Source organism: Microcaecilia unicolor, chromosome 4 (assembly GCF_901765095.1).
Source record: "Microcaecilia unicolor chromosome 4, aMicUni1.1, whole genome shotgun sequence".
Taxonomy (NCBI): Eukaryota; Metazoa; Chordata; class Amphibia; order Gymnophiona; family Siphonopidae; genus Microcaecilia; species Microcaecilia unicolor.
The window spans coordinates 320,797,443-320,813,686 of record NC_044034.1 but is presented as its reverse complement, the minus strand read 5'-3'; the positions used below and the strand labels follow the sequence as shown (position 1 = coordinate 320,813,686).

The window sequence follows — 16,244 nt, the reverse complement described above, 5'->3', positions numbered from 1 at the left end:
AGAGTGATGAGAATCCGCCAGCACCTGGGAGGAAAGAAGCAACAGACTCTTGTAAAAGAAGAGAAAAATATTTAAAAGAATTAGACCTTCAAACAAAGAAAAACAAATTACTAAATCACAAATGTAGCAGGCGAAATAGATTAGGGATGAGCAGCCAGAAAATTTGTGTTTCCTGGAATGTCTAGCAATGTTCACTTTATTTGGTTTTCGTGTGGCCATTTTTTTGTTACGGAAACAGTCATTGATTGCATGCTCTTTTGAAAGAGGGAGCACTCTTTCCCACAGTGTACACATGCATAATGGTTCTCTCACGCATGATTGTGCATGTGCAGTGGGTGCTTATTTTGCAAATATTGAGTACTTTCACAAGAGGAAACACTGTTAACAACAAATGATAAATCGCAAATGTTTATGTTTTTTCTGCTTGTTTTTGTTTGATAATGACATTCAACGACATGCATACAAATGCCCATCCCTAATCTATAGACTGCAAGAGATCAAAAAAACGACAAAAGAATGATTAAGGAGAGTTGGGCTTAATCATAAAAACAGGAAACAACTTTGTAAACTACAGACAAAGTGGCCCACAACCTTTATAGAGGAAAAGCAATAAAACAAATGCAGATTCCTTAGAACTGGAAATGGTTACACATTTCATTTCTGGATAGACAGAAGCATGATAAATTAGGGTGTGTCATCCACTGGAAGACAGCTGAACACTATAAATCATTCCCAGAAAAATGCTGGGATCATGACCTGATAGAATTATAGGTAATGAAATGGTGATCACCAGAGACATTCCAATTCCCACCAATATTTATTTATTTATTAGGATTTATTACCGCCTTTTTGAAGGAATTCACTCAAGGCGATGTACAGTAAGAATAGATCAAACATGAGCAATAGGCAATTAGAGCAGTAAAAATATTCGAACAACGATACAAAGTATGGCATGGTATACTACTTGCAATGATAACACAATATGTACTAGAACATTATAATTGGTAGTGAAGGGTAAGGCAAAGTTGTAACATATAGATGAGTAAGAAAGTAGGAAGAATTAGAAAGTAAGGTGATGATTTGAAGAAAGTTGCACGTGAGTTCAGAGAGATGGTTGAATATTATCTCAGCTAGGGTAGGAGTTGGGTAAACATGTCCCGCTGCAGTATGTGCAGCCCGAGTCAATCTGAGTCAATATTTATTTATTTATTTTTTGTTACATTTGTATCCCACATTTTCCCCACCTATTTGCAGGCTCAGTGTGGCTTACATGTATCGTATCGGCGTTCGCTAGTTCCAGTATGAACAAATACAAGGTGGTTATATGGTAGAATAAGGTTCGTGTATGATATACACATTGGGGATCTTAGACAGGAAGAGTTAAGTATGTCCATTACGTGCTTTGGTTTCATTGTGTTGCAGGTATTCAGTCTTTATGTTGGGTCGGTGGGGTATGCCTTTTTGAACAGGTTTGTTCCGGAATTTTAGGTGGTCATACGTTGTTTCACGACTTTTGGCAGTGCGTTCCATAGTTGTGCGCTTAGATAGGAAAAGCTGGATGCATACGTTGATTTGTATTTGAAGCCTTTGCAACTTGGGTAAGCTTAATGCAAGAAAACCAAACATTTGTGATAAAGAAAAACCTGAAAACAGTGTTGAGGTGTCAATACCCAGCGCCCATTCTGTACTAGATGGTGGAGGAAGACGATCCTTGAGAACAAACCAGTGCAGAGACCAAGAAAATGACAGAAGGGTATAGATTTTGTGTCAGTTGTAAAAACTGTGTAGTGCACCTTATGAACTCTGGAATAATGGTCTTTGAGACAGCACACGTGTTAAGATGAATACTAGCAGTAAATTTATATTTATTTAAGTGATTTCTTTGCTGCTTGTCAGAAACCAGAGGCTATTTACACCAAACAACAATTGAGGCATACAAATGAGACTCGTACCTCAACAGTGTAAGTAGCTGCTGGTTAAACACACTAATCAAGTCAGTATAGAAGATTATAGAGCGTCTGTACCTTTTCCTGAGACACACCTAGTCAATCAGGCTTTCAGGATAACCACAATAAATGTGCATAAGATCAATTTGAATATAATAGGTCTTGGCTAATGCAAATTTATCTCATGTGTATTCATTTTGGTGATCCTGAAAATCCAACTGACTAACCAGCTTATAATCGAACGAGGAAAAACGCCCAGTTCCGACCTAATCGGGAGATGGGCGTTTATCTCACAAAACGAATAACGCGGTATAATCAAAAGCCGATTTGGGTCGCTTTCAACTGCACTCCGTCGCGGATGCGACAAAGTGGACGGGGCGTGTCGAAGGCGTGTCGAAGGCGGAACTGGGGCGTGGTTATCACCCGAACAGAGATGGGCGCCCTTCGCCGATAATGGATGCGTTTGTAGCTAGATTTAGGGCACTTTTCCTGGACCCTGTTTTTTCACGAATAAGGCCCCAAAAAGTGCCCTAAATGACCAGATTACCCCCAGAGGGAATTGGGGATGACCTCCCCTGACTCCCCCAGTGGTCACTAACCCCCTCCCACCACAAAAAAATGATGTTTCACAACTTTTATTTTCACCCTCAATGTCATACCCTCCTCCCAGGCAGCAGTATGCAGGTCCCTGGAGCAGTTGTTAGGGGGTGCAGTGGACGTCAGGCAGGTGGACCCAGGCCCATCCCCACTACCTGTTACAATTGTGCTGCTTAATGCTTATTAGTCGTCCAACCCCCCCAAACCCACTGTACCCACATGTAGGTGCCCCCTTCACCCCTTAGGGCTATAGTAATGGTGTAGACTTGTGGGCAGTGGGTTTTGAGGGGGATTTGGGGGGGCTCAACACACAATGGAAGGGTGCTATGCACCTGGGAGCTCTTTTACCTGTTTTTTTGTTTTTGTAAAAGTGCCCCCTAGGGTGCCCGGTTGGTGTCCTGGCATGTGAGGGGGACCAGTGCACTACGAATCCTGGCCCCTCCCACGAACAAATGCCTTGGAGTTATTCGTTTTTGAGCTGGGCGCTTTCATTCTCCGTTATCGCTGAAAAGCAAAACGCCCAGCTCACACATTGGCGAATAAAACATGGGCGTCTATTTTTTTCGTAAATACAGTTGGTCCGCCCCTTCACGGACCCGTTCTCGGAGATTACGCCCATGGAGATAGGCGTTTCTGTTCCATTATGCCCCTCTAAGTGTGCTTCCAAGAGAGTGAGAATCCTGAAGCATTATTTACAGAAAAATAACATAGATTAGATATTAAGTAGGCACGTAAATACGAGTACATTATACATCCCAAGAGCTCCTCCAGACATAGCACCTTAAATATGATTTGGCCCTGGTCTTGTTCCTTTATCCAAAATTGTCGTCATGAAAAGATTGAGCTTTAGTATGCAAGACCAGATCATGTGCGGTGAGGCCTTAGATGCTGACCTGGTGCCGCAAGCATGGAAGATATACTGTAGTAATGGAGTGTCGCGTTCTCGAGGCCCTTGGTATGCTGTCAGGTCCTCGGGGCTGCACTGGGAATCGTAAGCCCTTGGGCCCCTGCCGAGGAGCGGCAGAGGCAGGCAAGACCATCTTGGAACCGGACATACGGAAGAACAGGACTGGAACTCGGGATCGGAAGTAGGCAACTGGAACCGGCAGGACAGGATCCGCTTCACCTGCACTTGGCCACCATTCCGCTAGAGTTGAGCTCTAGCGTGCAGGTGGCCGGCAGGGCTTGTAGGACCGGGCCGGAACTGGAGAACCAGAGGACCCACCCCAGGTCTAGGAAACACGAGGGAGACTAGGAACTAAACTCAGACAGGGAGCTGCTGCCACCGCCACTAGCAAGAACCAGAAGGCAGACCCAGAAGACAAGACATAGGAGCAAAGACTAGGGCACATGCAGCAAGGCAGACTGGGGATCAGGGAATACCCAGCGGGTAAACCCACTAGCTAGGAAGCAGCAGGAAACAGGGACCACGCCCTGGCAATAAACACTAGCTAGACAGAGGGACAGCATTCAGGATATACGCACAGGAAATACAAGCAGGGTAAGCACACAGACTAGGCAAGGCAGGATTCAGGACATACACTCAGGATATACAGGCAGGGAACAAGATAGGCAGCAGAGCGAACAGAGTAAACCAGGACGAACAGGCCAAGGGTCTTGGGCCGGCAGCAGAGCAAACAGAGAACAAACACGGACAGAGGCTTCACCCCCAAACACAGAGTAAGCCAGGGACAGAGGCAACACCCCAAACACAGAGTAAGCCAGGGACAGAGGCAACACCCCAAACACAGAGTAAGCCAGGGACAGAGGCTTCACCCAAACACAGGATAAGCCAGGAACAGACACAGAAAGAAGCTGGGCTGGAACCCAGAGGGAGGCTAAGCAGTAGTGCAGCAGACACTTACTAACCTGACCTGGCCTAAGAGCATAACACGTCAATGCAAAGGCACTGACTGCAAGCCCAGCACTTCCTTATGAAGGCTCTCACTGATGAGTCACCACCAGCAGGACAGAAGCAGGAAGTTCCTTGCCTCCAACAGAGGCTTGACACACAGAGGAAGAGAGCCACAGGAAGGACAAGCAGGAGCCATCTTGAATACTGGCATAGAGGAGGCTGGCAGCCATCTTGTAAGAGGCATAGCCCACACAGGTGAGGTCCAGTAAGGCAATCAGCACACAGAGCCAAAGAGAAACTAAGACAGAGACAGACACAGAGACAAGCAGAAGCCAGCACAGCCACTGACTCCCAGAAACAGGGTAAGTATGAGGGTGGTCACGGCCACAGACGTGACATGGAGAGACTAAAATTGGTTCCCTATTTCCTAACCAACTTACCCTTTTCTATTTAGTTGTCCTGGTTATAACACCCCATTCCTATTACTGGGTATTAACCCCACCACCAGAGGAATTTTAAAATCTGCACACAATCCTGCCTTCTCCTCCTTCCTGCTTAACCCCTGTAGTGGGCGTATGACACTACACATGAAGATGTTTGGAGTAATAGCATATATGCATGTATGTGTGCACATATGCACAGTAAATGTTCAAATGCTGCCTAAGCATCATGTTGTGAATATGCATATATCTGTATTTAGCATGTTTTACAAATAGGCATACACATAGGTGGAGTGTGGGTAGAGATAGATGAAACTTGCACGTAAAGAATGTAACTTATAGAAACCTATGAGTTATAGGAAAAATTCTGTAAATGTTTGTTTATTAAAATACTTGATTACTCGCTGTTACTGCGCACAGGCCATAGCAGCTTACAATAAAATTAATAAAGGAATGCCAAATAAAATATAGAAAAGAAATAGGCCAATCATACCAAAGCATACACCATGACCAAATATTAGTCATAACAAGATGTACATAAGTCAGCAAAGTCAGCAAACCATATACATCAAGTACAAACCCACATCCATAGACATCACAAACCACACCCTCCCTATCTCAGATAGCCTAAAAATACTCGGCGTCACAATCGACTGTAACCTTACTCTTGAGAAACAAGTATACTCCACTACAAAGAAAATGTTCCCAGGGAAATATTTCGTAATCTTATACAATCAATGGTACTAAGCCATGCAGACTACTGCAGCGGAATCTATGCGGGATGTAAAGAACACTCATAAAGAAACTCCAGACCACCCAAAACACAGCAGCCAGTCTGATATTCGGCAAAACACGATTTGAAAGTGCTAACCCCTCCAAGAAAAACTACATTGGCTCCCAATTAAAGAACGTATTACCTTCAAAATCTGCACCCTGGTCCACAAAGTTATCTACGGCAATGTCCCAGGATACATGACAGACCTCATAGACTTACCAACCAGAAACAGAACCAAATCATCACGAACATACCTAAACCACCACTACCCTAACTGCGAAGGACTCAAATACAAAACAACCTATGCATCCAGTTTCTCCTGTATACGCACACACTATGGAACGCACTACCAAAACAGTGAAAACAATCTATGACCATCTAAACTTCAGAAAATCACTAAAAACCAACCTATTCAAAAGGCATACCCTACTGACCCAACATAAATGCCTACAGTCTGCAACACAGCAAAACCAACGATCGTACTGGACATTATATAATCTTCCTGTCTTCGAACCCCTTTGTGCCCGACTCTAATATACCCTATTTGACCACAACATCACCTGTATTCGTTTCTCTGCCGGACTTGGCTAACGCCTTACGGCACTGTGTAAGCCACATTGAGCCTGCAAATAGGTGGGAAAATGTGCGATACAAATGTAATAATAAATAATATACAACACCCAGACTGTTGGAATTACGCAGACTCAACAAAACTCAGGAACATTTTGCAGATGTACCAAATGCTAGCTTTCAAGAGGGACTTAAATTAGGGAAGGATAGTTCAGACTTGAGGTAGGGGGTGGTAGGTTATTCCATATAAAGAGTGATAAAAGAAAAAGTGAGGTACAGGGTAGACTCATAATGAGCCATCCTGGGTGAGGGAAGGGCAAGTCAATTGAAGTTGAGGGAACGTAATGAGCACGATGGAGTATAGAGGATTATTGAAGAGGAGAGATAGAATGTGGATCCAAGATGGAAGTTCCTTATGTGTGAGACTTTGAAGCAACATCTATATTGGCACTCAGAATTTGGCATAAAAAAAAATTGACTCAATAGTATATGTAATGGGTGTTCCGAGATCGGTGCCTTTTATAGAATAGCACGTACTGCCAGGATTCGCATTAAACTTTGAGTGCGAGGAATTACACCAATTGAAACCAGGTATAAGTCCTGGCATACAAGTTGGACACGGATTCCCCGATTTCCATAACTGCACACATTTTAAGGGAACGTTCCAGCCTGCCCATGCCCCTCCCGTGGCCACGCCCTCTTTGCAGATTTGCATGGAAACACTTAGAATACTATTTTATAAATGGGTGTGTAAGTGTGTTTTTGCATGGATCTGCTGTTTCTGCCCTGTTTTGCCTCCTTGAAGCTGTTAGAACACTTTTTTCACACTGAAATTTGGTGCAAAAGTAGCACTTAATGGTTGGCTCCATAAGTGCTGATCTCTGCATGTAGCTGTGAGCACTTACACCAGCTCTATGGCTGGCATGAGTGCTCGCACCTGACTGCATACATGTGTACTTTATATACTGTTTTAAAATAGTGTTCTACAAAGCAAAGTAGGTGCCTTCCGGCTACCTACATATAGTCTCCTGTTATAGAATTACCCCATGGGTACCCCCTACCTACCCATGGAAAATACACTAAAAGTACTTGGAGTAATTATAGACCATCACTTAACATTAGAACCACAAGTCTTCTCGGTTGCCTCTAAAACTTTCAAAACCCTTTGGAAGCTAAACTCATAAGGAACTACTTCCCAGCCTCGAACCTCAAACTCCTGGTACAATCTCTTTTTACTAACATAATTGGATTACTGCAATACAACATATGCCGGTTGTAAAGTACAGTTAATCAAAAAACTTCAAGTGGTTCAAAACATAGCATCTCGCCTTACATTTATATGACGACACATTTTGATAGTGCAGCCCCTCTGCTAATTAAGCTTCGCTGTTTACCTATAAAAGTCAGAGTCTACTTCAAGATATGTGCTTTTATTCATCTTATAATTTATGGAAAAGCCCAAATTACATGCAACCACTCATAGAACTTCCCCTATGCAATGTAGTCCCAGGAGCAAGAGATTGTCTTACACTACAGTTCCCACATTGCAAAAAAATGTGTATAAATCTATTCTATCGACTGACCTTGCTTATCTGGGCACAAAATGGTGGAACTTACTACTTAAACCTATTAGACATCAACATAATTACCTAATATTCCAAAATTGTTGAAAACAAATTAACAATCCTATGTTTAATTCCTACTATTGCTGATCTATAACTAATTTATCCAACTCTTGACCGACTTTTTGATTACTTTCATGATATTGTACTTAAAACTACCATCCTTAGTTTTCATTATTTCAGCCCACAACTAATCAATTACACAGTCCTTCTATAGCTATTTTGATTATGTAATGTAAGGGAAATGGGACTTGCAACTGAGGTTTTTGCAACTACATTCAAAGCAGTTTACATATATTCAGGTACTTATTTTGTACCAGGGGCAATGCCACATTAAACTCAAGATTCCTTAGGATAATGTGGGATATAAATAAATAAAATAGGTGCTAACATTTATGCACCAGTTACGAACATAAATGTTTAGAATACCAGCATATTCTCACATATGTATGCACATAATGCACTTAAATGCCGGATATGCACCTATGTGCATATCTTACACAGCGTCTAGTTTGTAAGTGGGCATACACAAAGGCAGAGTCTGGATGGGAAGGGGGTGCAGAGTTGCATATGAAATTCATAAACCACTATAAGTTTTATGTGCATATCTGTCGAACATAGGCGCACATACACCAGCCAGTAAGTGCTTGTGTCTAAGCGCAGACACACATATCTACCTGATTACACTGCTATTCTGTAAAGGAAAGTTGGCACCTACTTCTCTGTATAGAATACATGCCAATCAGACACCCTCAGGGTGCCTTTGTATAGGTGCCCAGTTATAGACTTAGGGCCAAATTCTCTAAATGGCACCTTAAAAATTGGCGCCCAAAAACCACACTGTTAGCTTGATTCTGTGTATTACGCCTAACGTTACACATAGTTTATAGAATATGCACATATGCCGTTCTTGTAACTAAAATTTAAGTGCACCCATTTAGACCACCTAAAACCAAGCCTAAATACCTGCGCCTAAGTTAGGCGCAGATCGGTGTATTCCATAACAGTGCGCATAGTTTTGTTTTGTTTTTTTTAAAACACCCACAATCCTCCCATGGCCATGCCCCCTTTTCGACTGTGCACATGAGAATTTACATGCACCATGTTATAGAATACGCCTAGAAAGCTGTGGGTGTAAGTTCTAATTAAAGCCAATTAATGCTTCTAATTGGTTAAATAGCAATTAGTGCTCATTGGCTGATTATGTGGCCAAATTAGTGCACACAACTTGAGGTGCCATATATAGAATTTGGGTTTACCCCCTAAATGTCCCACATCCAGTGAGGACTAGAACGAGCATCTCACCCCTGCTATCCCCCTGACATATCATAGCCCATCCAATTTTAAAATTAACTCTACAAATGGTTCTGTGACTTGTTAAACTCTTTATCCTAACTACCCTACTGTGTTCTGTCCAAATCTCTCCCTAGTTCAGTCCCTTTCATCACATAAGCAGGCTGCCCAATCCCCCTCAATGGAAGGATATCAGCATGATGTTTGATTGTTATGTGGGGGAGGGGGGGTTCAATGTAAGGTAAAAATTTGCCAGCTTTTCCCCCCCTCCCCCTGCTGTAACTACAAATGCTTGAACTTCCAAGAGCTTGAGATTGTGTCCAGCATACACTGGTATAAAACTGAGGTTCCTTACTTTTTCTGTAGACATCTGAGAGAACTGTTTGTTATTCTGTTATGACACCTTAGGGGTCCTTTTACCAAGCTGTAGGGAAAAAATGGCCCACGAGCCAGTGTCCTTTTACCACAGCAGGTAAAAGGCCCCCAAAAATGGCCACACGGTAAGATAATTCTTACTACATAGCCATGCGGCGGGGAGCAATTACCGTCACTCATTGAGGTGGCGGTAAGGGCTTCTTGTAGTAACACAGTGGTAGCCAGGCAATGCTGTCCAATTTCCACTGGCTTACCACCATGGTAACCATGTCTGGGGGTTTTATTTTTTTCACCAGAAATGGCACACGCGCGACCCGGAACTACTGCCTGGAATAGCGTATGGTAAGCCCCAATTGGGCTTACCACCGCTTCGTAAAAGGGCCCCTCGATAAAGATTTAAAATAATAAAAAAAAAAAAACTGAGGTTCATTCTTTTCGTGTTATGTGCACAACTGACATTTGAAGAATTACCCCATGAGAAACATGTATTTGTATATCGGGGGGAGGGGAGAAGATGAAAGATGAGTGTCTTATCATAGCAAGCAGTCGTCTTCAGCTTCATTTCAAGATGACTGATCAAAGGTCTGTATGTGGTTTCCGATAAGGTTCTCTACCACAGAACTAGATAATGTAGCAAAACCTGCTAATGACAAAACATCTTATTAGCTGCTTCTCTGTTTCCTGGATTTTTGACTTCGTCTCTTACAGATTGGCTTATAGAAACATAGGGGGGATAGTTTTCAAAGCTTTTCCCATGGGTAAATATCTGTTTACTTGTATAATAAGTCTCCGTGAAAATTCTGTGCCCTCTGTGGAAAAGTATTTGCATGGATCATTGTGCAGCCCATTTACATGCTGGAAAAAAGAAGTGAGGTCAGGGTGGAAGGAGTAACGGTACCTTTAGTGCTTTCATTTCACCACAGTTATTTGCATGTGCTCAAAACAGGTGTAAATGCATGCAATGAAATAGAAGCCCCATTCCCATGGGTGGCCAAATTTTAAGAGGGAATTCCTTGTAGTCTCTTCCCTTTTGTTAGTGGGCTTGCTTTTTGAGGGTAGAGAGAGTGGAATTGCCTAATTTGTAGAGGTATTACAGAGAGCCTAGGTTAGAATGCTCAAAGATTGGTTGGCAGCAAGGGAACTAACTGTCTGGGTTCATCTTGAATCCAGTTGAATGAATGGTATCAGTCTGGTGGCCTTTTTCCAGTGAATTCTTGTGAGCCCATATATACAAAAGTATCTAGCGGTAGTCCTCTTAATAGTGCACACATTAAGGGATTGAAAAAATGTGTTCACACCCTTTCCCCAAGCAGAGTCTCTCCTGTTGCATAATTAGAGGAGAATCCCCAGAAAGCACTATTTGGCAATAAATAAATAAATGCATTAAAAAATTGCCAAATGGTTTTGATTGCATTTTGAATATGTTCTGAAATGTGCACTATAGTATTGTAGCACATTTTAATTATGATTTTTAAGGAGTTTAGTCAGTGATTATATAACATCATATTCACCACTTAGTCAACTGGCCATCAAACACTGCAGTTTGCATGGTGTCTAATTGATCACTGGCTTAAATCCCAAAATAATAATAATGTATAAGGGGTGTTTTTCTTTGTTTGATTCAGTTGTTCACTCATGGTTATGATGTGTGTCAATATTTATTGATACTAGTATATTTTATAAAATATATGTGTGCATTTAAGAGTACATTCATGCATACATTTATTCCTGCAGAGCATGAGAGAATTTGTGCACTTCTGAGGGTCAGTGTTCAAGTCTTTCATAAAGGCGCCTAAACCTCAGACCCTGAGCAGTGTTATAAATGTCCAAAAATAATTAAACAGGCTCAAATCACTGCATCGATGGGTGGAATATAATCATTGGTCAGAAGAACCTCCACCATAAAATAAAAGAGACACTTTTGTGGACTTTTCATCTAGACACCCTGTTGTAAAATTATCCCTGCAGAAGGGGTACCTCATGTTATCTTGTTTTTAACAGTGTTTAATAAGTACTTGTAGATCCCACAACCTTAATTCCTCCGCCCACCACTCATCCCCATCAGAATTCTCTTGCCTCATTGCTTGACAGTTTGTGTGACCTGTGACATAACATGCACCATCTCCACACACACACACACACACACACACACACACACACACACACACCTGTCAATCCTTCTATTCCCAGCTTTCACTTTTGTTCTCTTTAACTTCCCCAAGGACTTGTTTGACATTTTTACACTCCTGGGGTGATTATTTCTTTTGATCTTAGGGAAGGGCCCACATGACCTTTAAATGAATCCATTTTGCAGCTCCCCATTATCTCTCCACTCTCATCTCTCCCTACTTTCCTCCCCGTGAACTGCGCTCACTGGACAAATCTCTCTTGTCGTCCCCCTTCTCCTCCACTGCTAACTCCAGGCTTCGTCCCTTTTCCCTTGCGACACCTTATGCCTGGAATAGACTTCCTGAGCCTGTACATCTAGCTCCATCTCTACCTGTTTTCAAATCTATGCTGAAAACCCACCTTTTCACCACTGCTTTTGGCTCCTAGCTACTACTCAGTTACCTCCCCTTGTTCCTTTTCACCCAGTACTTCCCTCGCCATTAATTGTCTTTTGTCTGTATTATATTTTAGATTGTAAGCTCTATTGAGCAGGGACTGTCTCTCTCTATGTCAGGTGTTCAGCGCTGCGTGCGTCTGGTAGCGCTATACAAATGTTAATAATAATAATGTTAGCTATCTGCTTTTATCTTCCAGAACCAAGAAATTGAAGAACTGACCAAGATTTGCGATGAGCTAATCGCTAAAATCGGGAAGAGCGACTGACCAACTGAGTCCTTCAACCCATCCTTCAGCACTGTGCACTTGATTGCTTTTGTGTATGGTTGTTTGCGTGTGAGAGACTTGGAGCATCTTGCCTGATCCAGGCATAATCTCCTCTGAGCAGATCAGAGTACAGCCAAACTTCTGCCTGCACAGCTTTGCTCAGAGCACCTCATTCTCCTGCCCCCCCCCCCCCCCCCCCCCCCCCCCCACGCTGTCACAACACCAGTAACCTGAACTGGTGCCAAAGTCACCTTTAAAGTCTCTCAGTACACCTAGTTTTATAACATGGAAGGCTTGGCTGTTGAGTTCTTTGCTAGCAGCTCTCTGCTTAGGCCTGGAGACCTTATTGCAGCCAGTTTTTTTTTAATGTGTCAGAGTACTGTACTTTTTTTTTTATTTTTTATCAGAACTGATTCCCCAGGAGTTGCGAGCTTTCAGTTGGGAATAGGAGAGATGCATCACAGGTCTTGGTATCCTCCTGTATTCCCATCTTTGGTGGTAGACCGGGCTTAGAGCTGGGTGTCTGTCCATGACTCCTGGGTTCACATTAGTTACAGTCCAATTTTGTGCACTGACATGGCAGATTCATTTCTCATCTTAAGTCTGAAGGTACTGCATCAGTTTGGCCTTTGAAGTACTTTCTGTCCACTGTTACTGTGCTGCAGAGAAAACCCCCTTCCAGCAGGTGTTGTTTGAGCACTTTAATGCCTTGATATTACAGCAGAAACTATTGCCCCTGAAACCTGATGCTAGTCCTGGCTTTCAGAGCAGCTCCTTCAGCAGGTCACTTACACCATGGAGTTGCTGTGAATCCTCGGGTGGTCACTGGCTTCTTCCATCACCTTTTTTGTACTATTTTTATTTGTATGTCTTATAGAATCAGGCAGAGGCCAGATGCGCCTTATCTACCGCCACAGTTAGTGTTTCTGTGGCACTTTAAGCTAAGGTGTGTTCAGTTGCTGCTATAAGGGATGTATGTTTTTTAACAAGGGAGCAGAGGTTATTTTTATTAATCTAAGTTGAATTAGGTTCTTTCAACTAGGAATTTCAGGAAATGGTAGATTAGGGATAAAATCTGGAGTTAAGGCTCAACAGCAGGAAGAAAGGGCTTGCCCCTTGTGAAAGGGGCTGGTAAGAGTCCTTTAAAGTGATATGTGCGGTTTGATTTTCATTACTAATGTTAAAGTGATCGTGTTCTGCAATTAAAAGTCTTTCAATAAAAAATATCGAATGACACATGCCCAACTGATAGCCCAAACCAAATAGCTCCAATCAGGTCAATAATAGTAATAACAGGATAGTCATAACAATAGAGCCATAACACCTTTCGACTGCCATCTCCAACCAGCTGTACTTTCACTCAGCTCTAAAATTCTTTACGCAAAATCACTTTTTAGAGGTGGGGCAGGGCATTTTGATTCCAATAACAGACCAAGCACAGCACATAGTGCTGCAAGACCTGTGCAATTCTTATACTTAATGAGTATATGCTTATACTTGTTTCCAGTGTTTGCCAAATCCTGACTAGAAAAATTCCTTATTTTTTTAGAATTTTACTGTTACTCTGACTCTTTTCACCCCCTCTTAAGGATCTTAATTGCACCAGCATTCAAGATTTCTAAAGTTATCATTTATTGAATATGCACTAAACTTTTTTTTTTATTTCCACACACTTAAGTGGACTAATACAACAACCCATGTTACTTTTAAAATTCTGCTGCAAATTAACTTTATACCTGTTTCCTCAGTTTCTCTGTTAAATCTCTGCAGTACCTGCATGCATGTCTCTCACTGGACATTCCTCACCCAAGAGGTGAAAAGTTAATTATGGAAATGGAAGGCAGGTGAGGACGATCTTTTCCTCAAAGTAGTCCCTTTTCAGTCGTAGCCCATTTCAGTGACCCCCCCCCCCCCCCTCACCCCAAATAACACCTTGGCAGAGCTGCCAAATTACCCCATTCCAAGAGAAAGACTTTTTGGCCAGTCCTGGTTTTAAATTTGCATCCCAAAACAATGTGTTATTTCAGGACCCTGATTCTGCTCATTGAAATCAGTGCTACAGGCCCCATAACGCATCAGGATGAGGTTGGCAGAAATCCAGGACTGCCCAAAAAGCCTTCCTCCTAGAATAGGGTAACTTGTCAGCTGTGCCAAAGTGTTATTTGGGGTGAGGGGTGGATCACTGAAGTGGGCCATGACTGAAATGGGAAAAACTGGAGGGGAAGATGCCTTCAGAACTTTTCCCGCTTAGAAACTTTGTTTACTTCCTTAAACATTCAATTCTTGAGTGTACATTTTTTACCTACTCTTCCCTCCCCCCACCCCCCTTAAGCAAATGAGTCTGAAGCCCTATTCCTGCATGGACTGCATTACTGTCCTGTTGTTCAAGCACAACAGAGAATGCTGAGTACTAGAAGGAAACATTCTTTTTGTGCCAGTTTTATTTCAATTGTGCCATATTGAATTATATGATGTATATTATGTGATAAATATATTTTGTAATATTACATTCTTGTGGGCTGCAGGGACAGACAAACTGAAACTCCTGCTTTTACTTTCCTCTAATTTATGACTGTGAACTAATTTTGAAATTTCCTGTGATATACTGTGTGGGCCTGTCCTTACAGTACCATTACGATACATATCCCAGCACAGTAAGGAAAAGTCTAGTTTGCATGGCCATCGATGGGGAACAAATGCCAGTCTGTGTTGGGGGAAAGTAGCCCTAATTTCTCCCTTTGAATCATAGCAAACGCTACCCATACCAGTTCGCTCAAGCACTTTCCCAGATGTTTCAAAGAGGTGGTGTAGAGCATATTAAATGTGACGTCTGTTTTCTATATTGTCAGTATGCTTCCTTGAGCACATGGTCAAGCAGTAAACTGGTTCTCCTGTTTGTAAATTGGAGACGTGTGTAAATCCTTTCGGTTTATGGCTGTTCCAGCATCACTTGGCATCAGCTCTCTGAAACCTGTACTAGTGCCATACTTCCTGCATCTTTACATAAATGATTTTTATTCAGAAAACTGCCTCCTGGTCAGCTAATTTCCTGTAACAGTATCAAAAATTAAAGCATCTGGGTCTGGTTGGCATGAGCTGACACATGCTTGAACTTACTATAACCAGCATGAAAAATTGCAGCTTGGAATAGTTTTATGGTTGCGTTGTTTGCTGGCGCAGGTTCGCTAGTGAAGCAGTGTGACGTCAGTAACTTCCTGTCAGAAGTAAGAGTATGACCAAACTGTGTGGGATCAGAATATCCTTTTCTGGCTTCAGTACAAAAACACATCTAGGTGTTCGGGGTTGAATTAGGTTACTGGGAGTCTGGACAGCCTCTGGAGTAGGAAGGGAAGTGGTATGCAGGCAAGTTTGCTGTAGCCTCAGCAAGGACTTTCAGGCAGGGGCATAGCTAGGTGGGGGCATGGGCCCCCACAGATTTAGCCCTGGCCCCCTCTACTTTCGATCCCGCCACACCGCCGCTGACCCTTCGTCCCTTGCCGCTGCCAGGTACCTTTGCTGGCGGGGGTTGAGGACCCCTGCCAGTCTTAGTCTTCTTCAGCGCCGGTCTCCGGCGTGTTCACTGATCTGTGCTGTGTGTCCTGACTGACGTCGTGCGCTGAAGAAGACTAAGGCTGGCAGGGGTTGTGGACACCTGCCAGCAAAGGTACATGGCGGCGGTGGTGGGGGAGGGTCAGCAGCTGGGGACGAAAGTGGCGGGGGAGGGTCGGCGGCTGAGGGAGGTGTTCTAAAATGTGCCCCCCCCTTGGGCTCTGGACCCCCCCTCCCGCCGAGGTCCAGCTACGCCCCTGCTTTCAGGCTCCTGGAAGGGAGGGGTATAAATTCCTTTCAACGCTGGTGCAAAGCTGCCAGTGTGTAGAACATTTCTGTATTCTCAAGATGTGTTGGGATTCATACAAACATTGTCCTTTTTAGGATTCA

The 16,244-nt window shown here is 42.9% G+C and overlaps 1 protein-coding gene across 1 annotated transcript in view; it reads left to right on the top strand.

Moving 5' to 3' along the window:
- Positions 1 to 15,756, top strand: part of TACC1 (transforming acidic coiled-coil containing protein 1) — a 97,517-nt gene extending 81,761 nt beyond the window's left edge. Inside the window, 1 exon segment of the mRNA XM_030201913.1 lies at positions 12,237 to 15,756. Within this exon segment, the coding sequence (XP_030057773.1) occupies positions 12,237 to 12,305 (69 nt within the window). The 3' untranslated portion in view covers positions 12,306 to 15,756.
- The last annotated feature ends 488 nt before the right edge of the window (positions 15,757 to 16,244 follow it).